Source organism: Ursus arctos, chromosome X (genome assembly GCF_023065955.2).
Source record: "Ursus arctos isolate Adak ecotype North America chromosome X, UrsArc2.0, whole genome shotgun sequence".
Classification (NCBI taxonomy): Eukaryota; Metazoa; Chordata; class Mammalia; order Carnivora; family Ursidae; genus Ursus; species Ursus arctos.
The window spans coordinates 105,119,987-105,138,815 of record NC_079873.1 but is presented as its reverse complement, the minus strand read 5'-3'; the positions used below and the strand labels follow the sequence as shown (position 1 = coordinate 105,138,815).

The 18,829-nt window shown below is 46.8% G+C and overlaps 1 protein-coding gene across 1 annotated transcript; it reads right to left on the bottom strand.

Moving 5' to 3' along the window:
* Positions 1-977: 977 nt before the first annotated feature.
* GABRE (gamma-aminobutyric acid type A receptor subunit epsilon) lies at positions 978-18,042 on the bottom strand. The gene is made up of 9 exons (XM_026487502.4): positions 17,941-18,042; positions 14,067-14,284; positions 13,561-13,628; positions 10,095-10,315; positions 9,301-9,383; positions 7,801-7,938; positions 3,462-3,614; positions 3,150-3,349; positions 978-2,883 (listed from the first exon to the last, which is right to left on the bottom strand). Exons 1-9 carry the CDS (start codon positions 17,994-17,996, stop codon positions 2,545-2,547), a joined length of 1,476 nt encoding a protein of 491 aa, XP_026343287.1. The 5' UTR covers positions 17,997-18,042; the 3' UTR covers positions 978-2,544.
* Between the last annotated feature and the right edge of the window lie 787 nt (positions 18,043-18,829).

Below are 18,829 nucleotides of genomic sequence, written 5' to 3'. Positions count from 1 at the left end.
ATCCCACGTGTTTTACTATGTAAAATTTTTTTTCATTAATTTTATTTTTTAGATATTATGCACCCAATTTCAAGTTATTTTTTGAAGAATTACTTGTATGAGCTTTTAAAAATTTATAAATGGTAGGAATTTTATTATTTCTTAGTTCTATTGTATGTGAGTTAAGGAATCTGTTTTGCACTATTTCTATTTCAAAAACATAACCTGACTACTTTTTTCTTTTTCTGAATCTTCCTAAGCAAGTGAAATTGAGGAACTATTTTCCTTGTTCTAAATTGTTACTTGTACTTTGTCATGGGTTAGGGCATCAGGAAATTCACCGTAAAAGCATGTGGATTTCTTACAGGGAAAGTGTTTGAGCATCATTTCAGCATCATTACAGCAAAAACATTTGCTGTGCACATGTCATTTTTGTCTCCTCCTTGGTTCTTGTTATTGTTTCTGAGTCCCCTTAGAGTTGGATGTGTCATAGGATGCCAGGGCCAATACTCCCCCAATATACCTTTAGAGAGTTTTCATTTGAAAGGTGCATTACTCCCAGCCAAAACAAGTAATTAGGATTCCTGGGGTCTGGTTCCACTCCACTATCTGCTTGTGTGACAGTAGATATTCCTCTCTGGGCCTCAGCATCTCCATTTTTACATGGTGGCAGTGGGGGAGGAGTGTTCTGAGTCTGATAATCTCCAGGAAACTTCTAGCTTTCTGACTAGGTGAGGTTAGAATGATGGACAAAGCAAAAATGACATGATGGGGAGCAGGGGCATAGAAGCAAGTAAGGGAATCAGTAAAAGGGGGCCACCCACTTGGTCACTCTCTTCCCTTGTTTTCCACTGACAGAGGGTACATGGTACATGCTTGGTAGTTCTGGGAGTCATGGATGGGAGAGGGGAAGAGACATAATTGGGTCATTGATTTTAAGATTTAAATCCTGAACTGAGAACAAACTTGGATGCTTAAGAAACCAGCCACACCTTCCATGCTTTGATGATATATTTATTGATACATTTCCCCTTTTCAGTTGATGGTGACAAAAAGCAGATGTATCTCCCTACCCTACCCACCCCCCAGTAAAATACAGACACAGATTTCATTCAGCATATACAAGCATTGGGGCGTGTCCAAATTCACCTCACTGGGTTACCAGAGCCAGGAGAGGTTCAGTCTTGGGGGCACAGGAATTGAGCAGACCAATGCTAAAGAGAGGCTCCCGCTCTGGGCCTTGCCACTGGGGTGCCTGCTGAGGCTATATAATCAAATCATGGTGAACAGAGCTGCCTAGCCCTGTCATGTGGTCTAGAAGGTGACAGTGGGCTCCTGAGTAGTTTCCAGTGAGATCCACAGTCCCATAGAAATCTGTGCCTCAGGGTTCTCATCTGCAAAATGGGGATAAGAATCCTGCCCTGAATATATCACAGGGCTATGATGAGGTTCAAAATAGAAATAATTTGTCAAAAGTGCTTTGTAAAAGGTAAAGTGCTATACAAATTTAAGGGAATTCAATTAATTGATTGTGATTGTGATTGCCCCAGGATAAGAGTGGACTGGCTCATGGTTGCAGGGGCCAAGGACGTGGCAAAACTTTTACGTTGTGCCTTTAGAGGGCACCAATCTGTGCCAGTAATGCCTACTATAAAGCAAAGTTCTCTTAGTTTCTTGGCCCCAAGAAGTCACCATGGCCTAGCACCTGGGTTGGGGCTAGGAAAGCCACTGGAGAAGTTACAGAAAACGTCACAGGGGTCAAGAAGGGGTAAGAAGGTGGCATATAAAGCAGGGAGTCATTACTATTATCACACACAAAAATAGATACCCAATGGATGCAAGGCATTGAATTTGTAGTGCAGATGAGGGGTGGAGGTGGGGTTGGGGGAGAAGGAGGTGGCACAGCAGCAGAGGGAGATACTATCCCAAAGAGGATCAATTGCTGGCTCCCTTCCTCCTAAAAATATAATACCAGTGTCTATCTGCAGGGGAAGGGAGGGCAGGAAGACAAAACCAAGAATAATCTGATCTAAGGACTAGGGTCCCCTTCCTCTTTACACTGCTGCCCAGCATTTTAAGGAGGTGTCAGGAACAGGCAAGCAGCTGGTCTATGCACTTTGAGGCTGAGGCCAGAGCTGGGCCTGGAGCACCACAAAGGCAGTATTGTTTCTGGAAAAAGGCAGTGGGTATCTGCACTGGGAGATAGCTAACCTACTCACACATGGGCACTGTCTTAGGGAGCTAGTCACTGACAGCCTGTGATATTTAAGCCTGAGCATCATTAATGCCCCTTGAGGAATAGAGAGGTGGGCGATTTTACTTGAAATGGACTTGCCATGGAGAGTCATTGAATGGGCCAGGGCCAGGTAAGGGAGAGGACCCGCAAAGAGCAATTCTCTGCAGGCTTATATTTGGGGCATGGGGGAGGAAAGACACTCTCTTGTTGCTCCTGCTGCTGCTGCTGCTGCTGCTGCTGCTGCTGCTGCTTTCCCCGGACTCCCTTGACAAGGGCTGTGGGACCTCCTGGGGAACTGGGGAGGCTGCCCCCAGAGTACCGGGTGGCACCTACAGGTTAAGGCAAACAAGCCAGTAGAGCACATTGAAGAAGAAGAAGGTCACTGGGAAAACAACTCGTGAGTAGTTATCCAGGCGGTAGATGTGGATGAAGAGGCGGCCCTGCTGCCAGATACTGCCCTCACAACTGGGGACCATGCAGAAGTACTTCTTGCCCCACTTGCAGCAACCGCCAAGGCTCTGGATGGTACCTCGGCCAAGAGACTGCTGGGCAGGGCAAGACGGGCCCTCCTCTCCATCACTCTCCTCAGAGTCCTCGATCTGGCACACAAAAGCTTCTGGATGCTGGTGGGCACGGGGAGGGGTAAGGGCACGGGTACGAATATAGGGCTGAAACAGACAAGGGAAGAAGTGGAACAAAGTCAAACAAAGATGAATCAAGTCTAGGTGCTCTCCCAGGTTTTCTGGAGGTTCTGTCTTTGGCACACTGTTTCCAGGATGACATCAAAAAGTTTATTCAACTCCCCCACCAACCTCAGGTTCCCCACCTCCATCACTTGGTGAACTGGCCATCTTTGTGCCATGAGTCCTAGCCCCCTCACTTGCATGCCGCCACACTCCAAAAGCTTGCCACCACTCCCATACCCAGGTCATACATGGCGAAGTTTTGGAGAAGCACAGGGTTTCGTCCAGTTGTAGGTCAGAAAGTTGAGCACAGCAAACTCCATCAGAGCACAGAAGCAAAAGACGAAGCAGATGGCAATATAGAAATCCAAGGCTGTGATATAGGAGACACGTGGGAAATTCTTTCGGGAAAAGGTGCCCAATGTGGTCATGGTGAGTACAGAGGTTATTCCTGTGAAAGCACAGTAATGGAGGTGGGCTCAGCTACCAATCCGTATATTACACTGCTGAAAGGACCCTCGAGAAGGCAATTCTGTGTCCATTTGTATGTATTACCCACTTACCTAAAGAGGTTCTGGCTGGGGCAGAGTCTTTCTTGATCCAAAAGGAAACCCAGGAGAGCATTGTGGTCACAGAAGAAGGGACATAGTTTTGAAAGGCTACAAAGCCAAACCGCCTGCTCACATTGAAAAAAAGTGTCACTACCATGAAATCACCTGGAAGACATAAAAAATACCACTTCATTACAGCACTGACATGAGGGTCTCCCCCAGACAGGACATGCATGTTAAGGGTCATGGGATCCACACCATAGTCCTAAGTTACAGGCACATTATTCCAATGCCACATACAGAGAATCAGAAGAAAAGCAGAGAGGAGACTCATTGCAAGACCTGTGGTCAGTTAAGAGTTAAGCCAAGGCCAGAAACTTCATTGCCTTTTTCAGCCCACTGCCCAACACCCAGTGTGTCTTTCCAGGATGGCAGAAGTGTCAGACGAAAGTGAAAAAATCAGTTAGCTCTCTAGTTATCAGGACCACACAGCTAATGTCCAGATGGCTGACTGAGACCTCACATCCATTAAGGTGCCATATCTAGTCTGCAGAATCATAGCCTAACACATGTACTACTGGCCTTTACAACGTATACTCTCAGGGAATGAGCCCAGGGTGGCCTGTGCTGTGGTGGGGAAAGCACAGAATCCATTTGGCCTCCTTCCTATTCATTTGTATGTTGGTAAAATGTCTTAGTTAGCACTGTCGTATCAAAGGCCAAAAGAAATCACTTGCCCATCCCATACCTCTGGTGGTTCCCTATTCCACTACAGCTACAGAATCAAATGCAACTCTAATCTGACACTAAAGGTCCACCATGACCTGGCTCTGACATCTTACACACACACATGTGTGTGCACACACACCTTCCTGTAAGCTAATCCCATATACTCTCAGATTCTCTGAGATAGCTGGCATATTTGCACCAATATCCAAACCCTAGACTACCTGTTCTTAGTCTATTACCTTAATCCAAACTGAGTATTTCAAGAAAATAGAATTAGCTGAAAGTGAAAATTGGGGGATCATGTCCTTGATGTTGGCACTTCCCCTACACAGTGATGACTCTTATAGTACCTAATGACAACCTACATCTCTAGTTGGCATCTTCCATTATACCCTTCATGCTGCCTTATATTTTGACACACTCATCCCAAACACTCTACATTCTCATCATGACCCCAGAAATTCTGGGGGCTTTCCTGAGCCCAGAACCTCCCATTTCATTTTCAACATCACATAGGGTTTGTGATAGCTCAAGTTCTGTCTCCTTAGTGAAGCTAAGTTCCAAACTTCTACCTAAGTGGTGCTGTAAAATTCCTTAGCTTTGAGTTAGGTGGGCTTTTTAATCCCTTCAGGGTTTAAATCTCTCCTGTAAGCCCTGCGGCTTGCCTCTTGCCCATCCAAGCCCAGCATGGTCTGGAACCTAGCAGATGCTCAGTGACTCTTGCTACTCTCTGGCAACAGCTTGGTAAAGCAGACCAGAACACTAGCATGTCCACGTGTCCTCCTATTTTGGAAAGTAGATCAACTGCATAGCAGGTCTGGGTATGTTGGAGCTAAATGAGAAGAGCAGCCTTTCCTACTCAGCTTGGCAGCACTGACACTTAAAGGGCAAGAGTTCTCTGGAAAAAGGTAAGGACATGGCTTGGGGTCAGTAGAATACCTGTATTCAGAGTAGTAGCTTTGGGGATAGAACTCCTCCCCCAGGGCTGCTGCAGAAACCACTCACACTTGCCTACTGGCCAGAATGTACTTACCCAGTTCTTAGTTCTCTTGCCCTGGGGTCTTGACTACAATTTAAGATACCTCTATTTAGCTACAACAACTCCCTGCAAATACATATTCTTGTTGCAAGATTTATTATCCTATCCGCTTCTCCTATATTTATCTTATTTATTCCAGCCAAAGAATGACCTTCTCTACTTGTCAAGATACAGAAATTGGGGGACACCTGGGTGGCTCAGTCGTTAAGCATCTGCCTTCGGCTCAGGGGGTGATCCCAGAGTCCTGGGATCGAGCCCCACATTGGGCTCCCTGCACCACTGGGAGCCTGCTTCTTCCTCTCCCACTCCCCCTGCTTGTGTTCCCTCTCTCGCTGGCTGTCTCTCTCTCTGTCAAATAAATAAATAAAATCTTTAAAAAAAAGATACAGAAATTTTTTTCTGAAAGCTGAGGGAAGGATACTAACACATTTCTTATTTCTGAGGAATAAAGGAGCATGGGTAAGGGAAAAAGGTATCTGGGGCTAAGGAGCCAAAGCCAAAGCCGAACAAAACAACCCCCCCCCCCAAATTAAAGATGCTTCTCTTCTCTCATTTGGCCAGACCAGAGTTGGTCCCTGCACTGTCAGAGGAACATAATTTAATAGACTGTGTCCAGAGACCTGGGACTAGAAGAATGAGTGGGCCCAAAGCTGTAAAAAACAAAGGAAGGAAAAGAAACTAGACTGTGAGTCTGTAAAAGATTGTGACCCTGCTCTGAGACCATAACACCGGGCCTTTAATCTTGACCCTGTGGAGGAGTGACCGGGCTTACCATAAATTCAGTAGTTCTAGGGAAAAATAATCAGGTCCAATGGGTAGGAGTTCCAGAAACTCCAATTTTAGATGAACAGGGAGTTTTCTGAGGGACAGAGTTGTCCAGAGATGGAAGAAACTCCCTTGCAAGAAAGTGAAGTCTTAATCATGGGTAAGATTCATTCCATCAGAGTCTCGATAGCCACCAGTGAAAGATAACTCACTCACTGGGGGCAAGGTTGCACTCTCTGAAAAGACTTCTGAAGCAGAGATTCTCTGATTCAAGGCCCAAGGTGACCAAAACAGCAAGCTACCACCACATTCTGAACCCTTAGGAGCTGGTACATAAATCTGCTTTGTATAGAAAGAACTGCCCAGAGACTGATGGGAAGAGTTTGGGACCAGCCTCAAAGAGAACTATGATACTGAAGAAAGCATAATTCAAGAACAACTAGCCTCTAGCAGAAGAGAAAGAAGCCCTTCTCCTTTTACCCCAAGAACCTTCCTCTCTCCCAAGGAGGGCTGGTGCTTACCTATTGTCATTGCTTTTGTGATGATGCTGGCTCTGAGGCTTTGTAGTCACTAGGGCACCATTTTGAAACAATGCATAACCATCTACTAAACGGAACCACTAGTGACTTGAAAGCCCCTGGGCCTTGTCTCTTCTGCTGCTTTTGATGATGGTTCCCCACCTGTTTGGGAAAACTGAGGTGCAGAAAGGCCCATGGTTAGCTGGCAGAAGAGCAAGGATCCCAAGTCAAAGGTAGTACAACTGCTTACCCAGAGACTCTGAGAAAAAGAAAAGCATTTGTAAAATAGCCCTCTGTCCCTGCCTAGCACTGTGCAAGCAAAGCTCTAGCCAGATGAACACGAGCTATTCCTCACCCAGTGACCAACTCAATTAAGTGCAGCAAAAGCAGGTTTTCTGCCTAGCCACACAGAAGCAAAGCAAGACTCCTTCTACGGCAAATGACTGGTTGGGTGGGTGACTGGCTTCATCTGCATTCTGGAAACGATGAGGGCAGTGCCTCCTCTGCCTTGACTTGGTCAGTACGTGTGAAGAAGGTTTCCAGGGCTGCTCTGGGAGCAATCCTGGGGAGGTCCCTTAGCTTCTTATTGAGATGACCTAGGAACACAAGCAAAGACACTCATATCTGATTGGAAGCTGACATTGAAAAGATCCAGGACCCTCCCCTTTAGTCCTTGTTAGGGACTAACTCAGAAACCAATTGATCGCCATGTCCATGTTGAATCCGCCATGAAGGCTTTGACAGGAATCTGTGCTTGTCAGAGCTGCTTCTTTAAAATAAATGTTGATGCAGTAGTAATTATAATTGCTGAAACTTCCCCCATACTATCTCAGCCCTCACCTAGCTGACATTAGAACTCTAGCTTCCACTTTCCATTAGGACCAACTTTGTTTCCCACTCAACTGGCTTGAATTGATTTTAGTTATGGAGAACTCACATGAGCTCCAGTCCCCAAAGTCATCCAAACAGGCTGGTTGTAACAAAGACTGAGAAACTGAAGGGTCTGCATGACAAAGCTAGTTGCAAATCCTGACAGCAATAAAACTTTAACTACTTACCTACCCTCTCAGGGACTTGGCAAAACACTTACTTCTTTGCGGATGAGACTGAGATGTGTCACAAAGTCTCAGTTTCCTCTGCAAACAGTTGTAAGTGCTTCGCATTTACAAGACAGGAGTCATGTTCTACAATATTTCCATGGGACGATTACATACATTTATACGTATGGATAGCCACCTCCAGTCATCCTTTACCACCCTTCTGGGCCTCTGCCTAGCCCTGGTTTCAAAGGCACACGTACCAGCTGGGGTTGAGATAGTTTCAGTAGTGTTGGTCACTCCTGTAAAATCAAATTGAAAGAGCTTCCAGGAATTCTTCTCATTGATTTCAAGCTTGAAATCTTCCCATTGGTAGATCATCTCACTCTCAGGATAGGAAACTGTAAAGCAACATGGGAAGGAGGGTCATGTGAGACTGGGAAGCCCAGCTGTCTCCACCAGCATGGAGTCTGAGCAATGCCTTAGAGTCCTGACTCCGGCCTCACCAGCTGTGGGACCTTGACTCTCTTACCTCATTGTTGAAGTCCATTCAATACGTGCATTTACTGAGCATTCCTTAGTACCAGACTCTGTGCTGGAAATATAAAGATGAGCAAGGCAGAAGCCTTGCCCTCAAACATTCACATTTTATTGAGTAAGATAGTAAGTATACACCTGTAATTGTTGGAATTGCTGAGAAACCTCCACCCATGGGACAGTGGAAAAACAGAAGAGGGAAAGACCACTTGGGGATGCAACCAACAAAGATTTCATAGAGCAGGTAACATTTCTAATAAATCTTAAAAGCTAAGTAAAATATTTTCTGTATGGGTGAGGCTGAAAGGGTGAGGAGGGTGTTTTATGTATAGAAAGGTGAAAATGCCTGATGGATTATGGAAATGCCAAAAGTTCAGGATAGCTAGCTCACGGAGGCTGGGTGAAGCATACAGGAACTGATAACAGGGGCCAGTTAATGAAGTACCTTGAGGGTCATTCTAAGGAATTTGGAATTGATCCATGACAGTTCAGGGAGGATTGGAAACTAAGACATGACCTGGTTTAGATGATGTTTCAATTAGGTCACCTTTGTCATTATATGAAGATGGCTTGTTGACAGGGAGACCAGTTTTGGGAGGCCAGTGCAGGAATCTGGGCACAATAAAATGAATGAAGGCAGGAATCAAAGCTGTGGCAGTGAGAATGCAGAGAAATAGGATCAATAGAGACTCAGGAGGGAATACCAACAATGTGTTGATTGATTAGATGTAGGAGGTGATGGAGAAAGAAGCATCAAAGTTCTTGGCTTGGACAACTGAGTGACTGATGGTGCCTTTCAATGAGACAAATGTGAACACAGAAGCAAACATTTGTTTTGGGGGTAGAGGTTGGGAGGAGACAATGTATTTAGTTCTGGACATGTTCAGTTTTAAAGTGAAAATGTTGTGAAAGTCCAAGTGGAAGACGGCAAAGGCCTAAGCCAAGGTACTGCCAGTAGAGATGGAGAGGAGCAGACGTACTTTAATCACACTTCAGAGATGGGCGACTGACTTGAGATGGAGTGGAAGGAAGAGGGAAGAACCCAACACGAGGTCCAGGTGAAGCAACACAGTATTGCCAGCAGGAAACAAGCTGAGGAGACTCTGGGCAAATCTGGCACGATCTTAGGAGAAAAGCAGAGGCAGAAAAATGTAAAGGGCGAGGATGAGAAAAAAGAAGGGGCTCAGCATGACTCTGGGGCCCCAGAGACCTAAGAAGGTACTCACAGCTAGAGAAAGACAGAGGGCAAGAGTGAGAATCCATTGGAAATTTGAGCATGTGGAGTAAACATCCAGCATCAATGGTCATCCTGGAAGGGAGAAAGGAGCCTCATTAGGCTGGCCCTGAGCACATAGGTATCCACCCACCTTGGGCCTGGGGACCACCACCAATGAGTGGTAATAGTAGGATTTGAAACAAAGAGCTCAAAGGAGAGACAAAAAGAGAGGAAGAACAGCTTGAAAGTATCTGGCTACTTTGTGTTCCATCATCAGAGAAATATGTGGACCAATTTAGATGGGCTTTTGTTTCTTGCCCATCCCAGCTTTCAGGACTTGCCAACATTCTCCCAGTCTCTACTACCTTCCCAGCTCATGCCACCGATACACAACCTTCCCCTGCCAGACATTCAAATGTCCAGCCTGCTCTTAGGTATCTTTCCAACCACTGTGTTGCTGCTCTGCCTGGACAATTCCACCACCGTGGACGTATCTTTACATCTAGTGCCCGCTTGGGATGGAACTGTCCAGGCAATGCAGTCATACTATAGTGGGGGGGGAACCTGTGGACTGGGAGCCAAGTAACTGGGTCCCAGTCACATCTCTGCCATGCACTTGGTGTGTGGCTTTAGGTAATCTTTCTACTTTGAGGCCTAGTGTCTGTGTCTATACATGAGGGGGTTGAGCTCAAGGTCTAGCAAAGCTGGAAAGGCCCTTAGAAGTATCATTCAGGATGAAACCTATACCCATGGTTCTTTGGTGAAAAGAGTCACAAGAGGTAATATTCCAGAGGCTTGACATACCTAATCGTGTACAACACCTTGCCATCCTTGTGGATGCGAACCATCTGGTTGGGCATGGTGATCACATGCTCTTGAGTCCTCTTGGAATTCCTAAAAAACGTGTCTGGGATCCATAGCTCGCTCACCATGTTGCCATTCAGAACAAAACTCTCAAAGCTGCCATTGTAACGGAGGCGTTCATCATACCAGGTCTGGCAGAAGGTGATGTCAATGGTGTATTCCTGGTGGAATTGATAGAAAAGCACATACCTAGAGCTGTACAGGCAAAGATTATTCTCATGCCATCCTGTGAAGGGCCTATCAAGCAGATAGGAACCAACTTAGGTTTGCACAGAGGAAAACAGCATGAATTAGGCTGTAGGAGTTTTCTATTTCCAGGTATTCCCAAAAGAAAGGAATATTCCCAGATAAACAACAATCAGGGAAGACATATTTCATCTAGAAAGAGACAGGCAATGGTGGCTTAATTGCACAGGCTGAGCTCATCACATCACCACTGCCTTATAGGATTATGGGATTACTCCAGCCAGGTTAACACCCTCTCAGCCCCCACATTTCCATAACAAACCAAAGATCTCAACTCAAATTCATCTTAAGCATTTACAAATACACACATACCTTTGGTTGTATATGGTGAAGTTTCCCCTTTCAGCTTTTATTTGGGGAGCACAAATGTTAACTAACCTCAGTCCTTCATTCTCCAGAGTTATATTTTAAAATGAAGTGCTTTGAGTCATAAGAGAAGCATGTATTTAGTCTCATGCTTTTTGAATAATTGTTTTGTTTTTCCTTTTAAACAAGGGCACCTAACCTCTGAATGTGTGTGTGTGTGTGTGTGTGTGTGTGTGTGTATGCATAGCTATACCTGTGATTATCTGGTCTCCAGATGACATTATCTATTCCATAAACTGTCTGTTAAACATCGAGAAGGATGTTTAATAGGAAGAAGTATGAGAAGCTAGAGATTTGCACTACTGGTATTGAAGGGTAAAAAACAGACTGCAATAGAATTGCAAGCAGCGTGAAGAGTAAGTGCCAGAAGTAGGCCAAGAGGGAACCTTGAGGGCTAGCCCAACCTCCTTTACTTTAGAGGCAGGGCAACTGAGGCTCAGAGAGAAAACGGCCTGTCCAAACTCGCACAAAGAGCTAATGGCAGCATATTGGCTCTGATGAGCAATGCACCATTACCATGACCTTGCCCTGGGATGGCCTTCACTGATTCCCCTCTCTACTGCTTATTTCACCTGCACCAACAATCCCTTTGGATACAAAGGTCCAATTTCCCCCTGTAGAATCCCTAGGTCTTTCTCCTGAGTTATCCTGCATCAAACAATGAACACCAACCAGAAACCCACAGCTTGGAGGCCAGTTGAGCTCTCAGGTTAAAGGTCAAAATAATCCCAGTTTGGCTTTGCTGCCTAGGCCAAGAGGGGTTGAGAGCCATTGCCAAATTGCTGGGAGCCAGCCTCTGAGAAGGTTTCCTGGAGTAGTCCAGAGAAGCAGACAGGATGGATTGTGGAGGGAAGACTTCCCCTCGCTACCAAGCAGTTCACATGGCCATAGTCTTCCCTCCACAGTCCATGCATGCTGTGCTCTTGCTCTGTGTTATAGTGCTTCAAATGAGCATTTAATTTCTGTTTAACAAGATACCAATTGTAAGTTCATTACACAGCAACTGATAACTAACAGTTCAATTTTTCCCCAGTTTGACAAAGGAGCTTGGGTTGTACATCTTTTTTTAGCTCAGCTGAAACTCTAGAAATTCAGTGTCAAGGAATTGGCTTAATTAGGATTGCTTGCAACAATTATCACAGCAACTGTTATTAGCAACTGTTGATGCTGTGATGGGCAGTCATTCCCAGACTGGTCACTGCCTTCTAAGCTCAGGCTAGGTGTTCCAAAAATTTAACCAGGAAACTGGTAGAAACATTTGATTTAAATCTCCAAGCTATGGGCTCAGGTTTCTCTCCCTAAGAACTAATCCTATGCTCTATGCAGCATCTGATTAACTGAGGGGTGTGCGAACTCCCTTCAAACAACCACACCCCTTCTGTAACAAAATGCTTGCTCTGAGGATGCCAGTGGCAGCATTGCCTGACATACGAGCTGTCATGAAGATCTAAGGAATGCTCTGTTCATTGGCTGTGTGAGAGACATACACTCCCTCCTTACCAAATACAAAACTCCACAGTGTCACCAGGGAAAAGTAGACTATACAAGAACTGAGAACTCCCACAGTTTTAAAGAACTATTTGGAATTATGTGAAAGACCAGACCTCCTGGGGGAAATTTAATGCCACATGAGTATTTGGCATCTTCTAAAGGCACTTGGCCTAGGCTAAAGCAGCACTTTATCGGCCAAAGAAAATCAAGTTGTTGGCTCCTCTTTAGACCAGTTCTGTGTTGCATGTCAGGTTCAGTGACTGCTAAGTTATTAGACTGTATCCCTTAGGCTTGTTAGGTATGGGGGGGGGGGCGGAGTGAGTTCTACACAAGATCTTTCATAATTAATTTGCTCAGTTAACATATACTGAGTCCTTGACACCAAGGAAACCATAATCAGGAGAGCAAGGCAGATAAAGAGAAGAGCAGGTAAACAACTATGATATAAACTAGAAAACTCTGAATCCTAAAGGCAGGAGTGTGGTGTGAGTATAAAGGGAGCAATTAATAGCTGTGGAGGTCAGAGAAGATGCCATTAGAGATAGACCCTGAAGGATAAGGCTTCAGGCAAGTAGAAAATTGGAGCAATGGCATTCCAAACAGGAAATAGTTTGAACAAAGACTCAAAGGTACAAGGTGATTTGGTAACACCCATATGCTAATGTGACTAGAGCACGTGGTCTCTAACCGGGTGGGGGGGAAAAAAAATAAAACCCGAGCTCTGGGTTGGCTCCAGCCATGGAGGGGAGCTAGAGTGTGGTACTGAACTCCATGCTTTAAGCCAGGTCAGAACTACAGGAGGCACGTCACACAGGAGGCCAGGTCAGTAGGCAGACTGGGGTAGGCAGAGACCTCGAATTTTGCATACTTTAAGGAGAGATGATAGAGGCTAACTGAGGACAGTCCTAACACTAGAATGATAGTACTGGAAAAGGAAAGAGAAATGAGAGAAGCAGTCTTACAACAAAAGTTAGTTAACTATAGACTTAAATCTATAAAAATCACTATCAGGAAAAAGAGCCATTCCATTGTGGTGTTTAAAGTTGCTTTATTATTTTTATTTTGAATGAAAGACTAGAAGATATGGTCAGGATTCTGAAGGTCCTCTTCAGTCAGCAAGGGACTTACCTTTTCCCACCTTCGAGAGTCAGTGTTGGTTACAATATTCCCTCTCCAAAACAAAACCAAAACCAAAACCACAAAACTCTTATAGAGACACAGAGCAGAAAAAACAAGTGTGTGAAAGGCCCCGTGGGTCAGCTCTGTGGGTTACGAGGCACTGTAATCAAAAATCAGTACTCACCATGTCCAGGATAGAAATAGGACCAAGGGTGTTGACAGAGAGCTCAACAGTGACCACAGTGGGCTTTTCTGTAAAGGAAGCAGAAGTTGCAGAGGTTAAGTGTCAAATAGGGGCAGGGACAGGGGAAGGCATGGTCAGAGGGGAGAACAGGGAGATGGGTGAGGACTAGAGACATGGTTTCAACATTCAGTTCTATTTCCTTCTTTGTTCTTTCATGGCAAGATCCAATTCACGGACTGTTAAGAGCTGGACATACCTTAAAGGTCAGTCATCTAGTCTACTCATCTTATTTTATAGTTGGAAAAACTGAGGGTGAGAAAAGAAAAAAGTCTAGACCAATGTCAAGAGCACTGCTGAGACTAGCGTTGATATCTCTTACCTGACAGTTCAGCAACAGACGTACCAGCCCATGTACATGACACCCTCACCTATACCCCACACCCATTATCCACACCTATGCCCTCAAACTCCTGCTCCAGGAGGGGAAGAACTGTTCTGCTACTCACCACCTATGCCAGGGCGCAGTTTGTGGTCATAGTTACTCAGGATACTGTTCAGGATGTGAGTGGCTGCTGGCAGTTTCCCAAGTCTGGGATGGGGACCAATAAGGGCAGGCTTTGTTTCTTCAGAGAGGAGCTTCTTTTCAAGAGCCTGGGGCTGGGGCCCATAGACATCATCATGGGCAGAGGGTCCATTTTCTGATTCAACATGAGGTTCTTCGCTCCTAGAACAAAAAAACAACCAAACAAACAAAAAAATGAAACTCTGTTCTCCACTCTGTAGGGGCCCCAGCTGAGACCTCTGGGACAGAAGCAAACCAAAATAAGTCTGCATCCCAAGGCATCAAGAATGACTGGTAACAGCAAATTTTGAACCAGTAACAGATTATATTTATTAATTTCTTCTAAATCTTGCTGCTCTTTGGGGACTTTCCATACTATTCTTCCTTCATGGTAATTTTTAGTTTAAAAATATCCCAATAACAAAACCAAGCTCTGAGCACTGAGAAAAGACAGGAGTCCTTTACTCAGAGACTGTCATCCAGGAGAGATGGCCGAATGGAGTCCAGCCTGAGTGCCACAGCCATGTACCACAGCCCAAAAATAAGAATTAAATTAAATAAAACAAAAAAAATTCAATTAAAAAGCCATCTGGCAATGCATGAAACTCACTGATGATGCTAGAAGTTAGGGTCCTGGTACTTCTACTGGGAAGCAGTGAGGAAGTGGGTTTCAGGGGACTCCTGAGATTCTGGTCATGTTCTAGTCCCTGATGTGGGTGTACTGAGACCAGTGTGGTCATTTTCTGACAGTTCATCAACTACACACTAATGATTTGAGTACTTTTCTGATCTATGTTCTAATTCAATAAAAAAAGTGTTTTGGAAAAAAAATGCTAAAAAAATCTGCTAATATATGGATCTTATTTGGATCCTGATTTTAAAAGGCAAATTAAAACACAACACAAAACAAAACATTTATGACACAATAGCAGAGATTTGAACACTGACTGGATAGTTTCTTCAGTATGACAAAATTATTCTAAAAATTTTTGGTGTAATAGTGGTGTTTTATTATGTGTTTGGAGTCCTTATAACTAGAGATGCATAGTAAAATAATTGCATATGAAATGATAGGATGTCTGAGATTTGCTTTAGAATAATTTAAGATGAAATGGAGAGTGAGTGGGGGATAGAGAAATTAAGTGTGGCCATGAATTCATAATTAATAAGGCTGGTGATGGTTACATGGGGCTTCACTCGATTGTTCCCCCTACTTTTCTATATCTTTGAAAAAAATTATAATTAAAAGCTTTTCAAAAAGCCTTCAGCAAAATTAATCTATGATGTTGTAAAGCAGGAGAGTGGTTTCCTTTGGGTAGGAGAGTGTACCGGGAGGGGGCATGTGGTGAAGCTTTTCGGGGCTAGGTGGAGAGGACCAGCAACATAAGTATGGCTTCTGTGGAGCAGATGAGGGGCCTGACAACTTGTGCAGCAAAACACATTTTCCTGCAGTATTTCAAGCTCTTAGAATTGCCTAACCGGCAATCAGATGTGCCAGATTTATGCTATTTCTCATGTCTAAAGTGGCTAATTCCCACTGTGGACGAGGGAAGACCTGGGCTTAAGAAAAAGCGGTTTCCATTTTCAAATAACACATGCAGAAATGTCCTCCCTCCCTGAGGCATTCCCCTCCCACCCACCCAGGGCCTCTGACTGTTGGAGGGGCAGAAGGAGAATCAATCCAGCCTAAGACCCTGCAAAATGAGTGACATGGCTAGGAGCATGGCACAATCAGAACTGGCACTGCCAGCCAAGACCACCCAAATATCTGAAGCCAACAACAAGAGCCCCAAGGTTCAAGAGGCAAGCAAACAAGCAAAAGCCCGGGGACCACTGAAGCCCCCCTGCTCCCAAACTATGTCTGTGATGAAAATGGATATCAGAAGGTCTTGAGGTTGCTGTAATTCTACAATCAGCCTTTGCCAGTAAAATACAAATAAAACAAACACACTCATCCTGGGATCCTTGAGGTTAAGGAGCTGCTGACACTGCATACTTTTCCTCAGCCAGCCATTAAGCTCCCTTTCAAGGCTAGAAATAATAAAAACTTGAAAAACACTCATGTACTGAACTAGTGGAATCTTTCCATGGGGTCTTTTCATGCACCCACATCCCTCCATATGCAATGGTCCAAGATGGAGATGAAGCTCCAGACTCCCTCCCACTACTGAAGATGCTCTTTCAACTAACTGTGGGGGAGGGAAGGAGAGGAGGAGGGGACTGGCAATGCTCTAGGAGGGGGGCCACTGGTTTTTTTTTTCCCCCAAATCAGCCCTCTTTTTCACCTTACAGATCAAGAAACTGAATCCCACCTGGGGGAAGGGTTGTGCCCAAAGTCACCACCATTTGAGGCTGAGTCTGGACCAGAGCAAGGTTTCCTGGTTCGATGTGGTCCTTGCCAACACACCCCAAACCCACCTCCAGCTCTTTGATGACATCATGGGTTGCCATGTTGACAATGTCTGAACACCAGTTACAGCGGCCCTTCCCTTCCCCCACCCGCCGGACTGGAAGGGTAGTTTCCAAGTCAACAGCCCCTCTTCCCAACTGTTTTTTTCTTTTCCTGGTCCTCCCCCTTCCTTCTGCCCCCCACTCCCAGACCCCTCTTTTGCCCCAGCCAGTAACTATGCCAGCTCTCCCAAACAGTTCAATTCATATCTGGAGGGATGTGGATGACTGGAAATTCCTTGCACGCATTCGGAAATATTTGCCAAGCCAACCCCCACACCCCAGGGCACCAGCAGGGAGCCAGCAGGGAGCCCCACAGCCCCTCCTCTGAGGAACTAAAGCATTCTGGGGTGAGGAGAGAAGCCATCTCCCCTCTCTCCAAAACAGATAGCAAGACAGGAGCCCAGTGCCATGGAGACTTCTGGAATGGAAACCGTCTCAAAAATATGAAGCAGTCATCTTTTACTATAAAAAGTCAGAAGTGCAGGGAACAACCTTCCTAGCAAAGTCTCAGGGCCAGAAGAAAGTGTGAGGGAAGCTGGCTGCTTAAGGGAAACCTTTGGGAAAAGGGGATGGGGATTGAAATCCGAGACCCAAACCTCAGACCTCAGAGAATAACATTCTTGGCCTCGGGCTCAGGTCAGCCCAAGACCCAGCAGGGTGTCCGGTGGAGGAGGGGATTGAAGGAGGAAAGGGGAGGCTGGCAGCAGAGAGGGGTGGGGGTGGATAACTGGGGCGGGAATCCTTGGACTAAATTGGGACTGGTGCCTGGGACTGGCACCAAAAGAAGCGGCGGGAAGGGAAGCAAGTAAAGTCAGAGTTACCTGGCACAGTGCCTGGTAGTTAGTAGGCGCTCATAAAAAGAAATTTGAATGAGAGGACAGACAAGCCTACACTCCAGCATTTAGGCGCAGTTTCGCTCCCCAAGCCCGAGCGCCTTTCTGGGCGCCACCTTCCCAAAGTCTCCCCCAGTCCTCAGAAGCACGAGCCCGCGCTGGTCGGTTACCCCGCGGGCCACTCGCCTCTTCCCACGGAAGACCCAGAGAGGGAGAAGCATGCTCGTGCCCCCGGCCGTCGCCGTGGTTTTGGAGAGCAGGAGTCTGGGGACCGGAGCAGCAAGGGAACAGGCGTCCCGCCTTCCTTCATAGGCGCCCCTTCAGGGGTCTGGGGTCCCCATCCTAGAGGGAGCGGGTTGGAGGCTGGCAGCGCGTCGCCGGGACCCGGGAACCGGCTAGCCCGCGCAGAGGCTGGGAAAAGGTGGGCGCGGCGCTTGAGGAACGCGGGGGCGCGGGGGTCCGGGGAGCTGGCTTAGCTCCAGGGGAGAGGGAGCTGGGTCCAGAGGGCTCCTGGGTCTCGGGATGGAGACTCACCTAGATGGGAGGACTATGGACATGCCCAGGAGGATCAGGAGAACTTTGGTTAACATCGTGGTGGGGACCGGCGCGACCACCTGTGCGGAGGTCGCTGCGCACGGTCTGGCCGCACCGCGCGCGGTGTGCAGGGTTTTGTTGGGCTCCAACTTCCACTCCTCCCACTCGCCCCGCCCCGCCCCCCCCACCTTGGCCCCGCCCCCTGAGCCCCGATGGAAATCTCCGAGGACGTGTTCGCTGCTGCTGCGGAGAGTAGGGTGGATAGGCTCCGGCGGGCGGAAGGAAGGAGGAGGGAGAAGAGGAGGGAGCCCTGTCGCCAAGGCCCCCCGCCCCCCGCTGCCAAGACTGCAGCGCTGCCAGACTGCTAGGGGCGGGGGACTGGGGAAGGGAGGAAGAGGCGAGCTGGCTGCGCGGGCCCCAGGCAGGGGAAACCGGAGGCCCGCAGCTGCGGCTGGAAGGGCGGCCCCAGACTGGGCTGGGCTAGATGGGGTACTGGGTGGGCTCCTGCCTCCTTATAGAACCCCTCCAGTCCGCTAGCGCGCCGCGGGATCGAACTGTGGCTTCCAGCCCTGGGCTCCCTCCCCTATCACCTGTTGCTTCCCCAGGTCTCCTGGCCTCTGAGATTTCCCCTACCTTCACTCCAGACCTTCAGTCCTTCAGAGTACATCTCTTGGCATCCGAAGGAAGCTGGATAACTGAGTACCTTCCTTGGCACAGGGGAAGAAGAGAGACTTGGGGGGTGTCTCCCCAGCAAGCTCTGACCTGAGCTACTACACAGGCCAGTTTCTCAGGTATTTGGGGGCAGGAGAGGACCCACCGACAGAGGACCAGGCCTAGGCATTCACTGGAGCACTTTCCCTGAAGCCCAGAGAGGTAACGACTGACTCAG